This window comes from Octopus bimaculoides, chromosome 25, assembly GCF_001194135.2.
Source record: "Octopus bimaculoides isolate UCB-OBI-ISO-001 chromosome 25, ASM119413v2, whole genome shotgun sequence".
Taxonomy (NCBI): Eukaryota; Metazoa; Mollusca; class Cephalopoda; order Octopoda; family Octopodidae; genus Octopus; species Octopus bimaculoides.
The window spans coordinates 28640654-28644388 of record NC_069005.1 but is presented as its reverse complement, the minus strand read 5'-3'; the positions used below and the strand labels follow the sequence as shown (position 1 = coordinate 28644388).

The window sequence follows — 3735 nt, the reverse complement described above, 5'->3', positions numbered from 1 at the left end:
TATATATATATATATATATATATATATGTGTGTGTGTGTGTCTGTGTTTGTCCCCCCATCATCGCTTGACAACCGATGCTGGTGTGTTTACATCCCTGTAACTTAGCGGTTCGGCAAAAAGAGACCGATAGAATAAGTACTAGGCTTATGAAGAATAAGTCCTGGGGTCGATTTTCTCGACTAAAGGCGGTGTTCCAGCATGGCCGCAGTCAAATGACTGAAACAAGTAAAAGAGTATCTCTTGACGTGCCGATCTCTAACTGTGGAGGGAACCTGTGGAAGAAGTAGACCCAGGAAGATGTGGGACAAGGTGGTGAAGCATGATCTTCAGACATTGAGTCTCACAGAGGTGATGACAAGTGATTGAGACTTTTGGCGATTTGCTGTGCTTGAGAAGGCACGTCAAGCTAAGTGAAATCATAGTTGTAGTGAGTGCCTGTGACATGCACCCATGCTAGTGACATGTGAGAGGCACCTGTGCCAGTGACATGTAAAAAAGCACCATGTCAGTGACACACATACACACACATATATATAATGCTTACATGACATGTATTTCCTTTTGTTTTTGTTAAGACAATAGATTTTGGTTTGAGGAAGATTTGGCTACTGTTTCTAGCAATTCATGTGATCACATAAAGACTTCCCTGTGGAATCTTTGTTGTTATTACTGTTAATGTTGCTTTTTTCTTTTTTTTATTAATTTTGGTTGTTGCAGGAAGAGAAACTGGAAGGTGATAACAAGTACATGTGTTCGCATTGCAAAACCAAACAGAATGCTATTCGTACCATCCAGCTGCAGAAGTTACCCCCAGTTCTGAATCTACAGTTGCTTCGGTTTGTTTTTGACAAGTATGTAATCTCCTTTAGTTTTTTCCTGCATGGGTTTTTTTTTTTTTTTTCCTTTTTTTTCCACAAAAATACTATGTATCAAGTATCAGTGCCCCACCACACAGCTACCATTTCCTTGAATTCATCTGAAACCCCTACATCAGGTGTCTGCAACAACATTTTTGTTAGGGCCCGTTTTGATTTTTTTCTTCTTTTCTTTTTGATGTTTGTTGTTGTAACATTTGCCCATCGTCTGTATGTCACATGATGTCAACTGATGTTTTGTAAATGAAGGTGGGAGATGGAAACTGTATGAAGCCTTTGAGTGCATGTTTATGTGTATGTATATGTGTGTGTATATATATTCATCATCATCATCATTGTCATCTTTTAACGTCCACTTTCCAAGCTGGCATAGGTTGGATGGTTTGACTGAGGACTCCCTCATTAGCTCCAGCTCTCTCTCGTTAGCTCCAGCTCTCTCTCTCGTTAGCTCCAGCTCTCTCTCATTAGTTCCTAGTTCTTATTTGCTTGAGTTCTCTTTCATCGTTGGACAGAATTCACCATGTCATCTTATGAAGAAATCATTTATTTGCCAAGATATGAAGTCTATAGTAACTGAGTGGGTAGAGCACCAAATTGTTGTGTGCCATGCTGTAATTTTCAGGAACTTGCTTTTCTTTTGGAACAATATAAAAGACTTTATTTTCATCCGACGGAAATCCTGCTGCTTCAGCCATCCAAACAGAAAAAATCTGAATTTGTGTTTTTGTATTTTGCAGACAAAACGGTCAGAAGAAGAAGCTAAATAACTACATCCAGTTCCCAGAGGTGCTTGATATGACGGAATATTTGAAAGATTCCGGTAAGGTTAATATCTTCCTTGGTTCATTCTTTTACTTTGCTGTGCCACCCTTTCACTGTAGCACAGTGTAGTGTCATACAACTCAGCACTTTATACAATTCATTGTCACTCTCTCAATTACAATTATGAAGAGTTCCAGTTGATCCGATCAACAGAGCAGCGTGTTTGTGAAACTAATGTGTGAGTGGCTGAGCATTCCACAGACACATGCCATTAACGTAGTTCTCAGTGAGATTCAGTGTGACACAGAGCGTGACAAGGCTGTCCCTTTGAGTTGCCACACTGTACACCACACGGCGAGCTGGCAGAAACGTTAGCACGCCGGGCGAAATGCTTAGCGGTATTTCATCTGCCGCTACGTTCTGAGTTCAAATTCCGCCGAGGTCGACTTTGCCTTTCATCCTTTCGGGGTCGATTAAATAAGTACCAGTTACGAACTGGGGTCGATATAATCGACTTAATCTGTTTGTCTGTCCTTGTTTGTCCCCTCTGTGTGTAGCCCCTTGTGGGTAGTAAAGAAATAACACTGTATACCACACTGTATGGTACACACTATTTATCATGCTACATCACGGCAGTTGTACGCCACACTGTACCATACTATTTGTTTTTTTCTCAAAAGCCTCAGTACTCATAAGGCCAGTTATCTGATCTCCATAGTGTGTAAATGACCAAGGCCACAACGTTCCCCACTAAACAGGATATCAATCTGTTGTAGGGTTGAAGGCCAGCAAATTTCCAAGGGGAGTTGATTGATTACATTGACCCCCTCCCCTCCTCAATACTTGATTGGTTCTTTATTATATCAACCCCTAAGGAGATGGATGGATGGAAGGAAGGCAAAAAGTGACCTTGATGAAATTTCAACTCAGAATGTAAACAGCTGGAAGAAATGCTGCTAAACATTTTTGTCTAAGTCCCTAACAATTCTGTCGGTTCTCCACTTTATACCTAGCTATCATCATTATCATCATCAACATTTTCCATGCTGGCATGGGTTGGATGGCTTGACAGGAATTGGCAAGGCTAGGGGCTGCACCAGGTTTCATAGTCTGTTTTGGCTTGGTTTCTACAGCTAGATGCCCTTCCTTACAGACTGTACTGGGTGCTAGCACCAGCCCCTACACCAATGCTTTTTATGTAGCACCTTGGTTTTAGGATCTCGGTTCTGTTGTGGTGGGCAGGTTTTCTCAAGTACAGCAATGCACCAGATATCTTGGTCCTCTGTCATTACCTTCATAAGGTTCAGCATTTAGAGATTGGCCTTCAGTAATTCTTCCCTAGGCAGAAGACTGCACCAGGCTTCGCTGTCTGATTTCCTCCCTATTTCACTCATATGGCCTCCTCCTTGTCATTTGATATTTAAAATTGCCTAAGGTGCTGCACAGTGGGACTGAACCTGAAAACCTGTGATTGCAAAGCGAACTTCTTAACCACACAACTATGCCTGCATCTATTATTTTATTTTTTTTCATTTTTTTTTTCTTGAATTCTTTTCTAAATCCAATCCCTTCTATTGTGTCCTTGTCATGTTTAGGGGCAGATGGATCGAAGCCTGTTGTGTATGATTTAAGTGCCGTACTCATCCACCGTGGCATCAGTGCTTATAGTGGCCACTACATTGCTCACATCAAGGACCGGACAAGCCAGGCTTGGTATAAATTCAATGATGAAGAGACGGAGCGTATGCAAGGCCGGAACCTTCATCTTGGCAATGAGGAGGAGGTTCACATCCAAGGTAAACGAGTGTTGATCATATTCCTCAAGTCCAGCATTTCTTCATAGACTTATCTTCTCTCTTTCTCTTTCTTCCACACACACACACACACACACACACATTTCCTTTCAGATGTATATGCTATAATTTTACACACACACACACATACTCTCTCTCTCTCTCGTTTAACACACACACACATGCAAACACACACACACATGCAAACACACACACACACACTCTCTCTCTCTCACACATATGCATTCTCTTCTTTCAGACGAACTCTCTCACTCTCTTTACTCATACATACATACTTTTTCAT

The 3735-nt window shown here is 41.3% G+C and overlaps 1 protein-coding gene across 1 annotated transcript in view; it reads left to right on the top strand.

The window, feature by feature from the left end:
• Positions 1-3735, top strand: part of LOC106874893 (ubiquitin carboxyl-terminal hydrolase 48) — a 33720-nt gene that overhangs the window by 10862 nt on the left and 19123 nt on the right. Inside the window, exons 8-10 of the mRNA XM_014922804.2 lie at positions 706-852; positions 1614-1696; positions 3234-3434. Of these exons, the coding sequence (XP_014778290.1) occupies positions 706-852; positions 1614-1696; positions 3234-3434 (431 nt within the window). The remainder of the gene's footprint in view (positions 1-705; positions 853-1613; positions 1697-3233; positions 3435-3735) is intronic.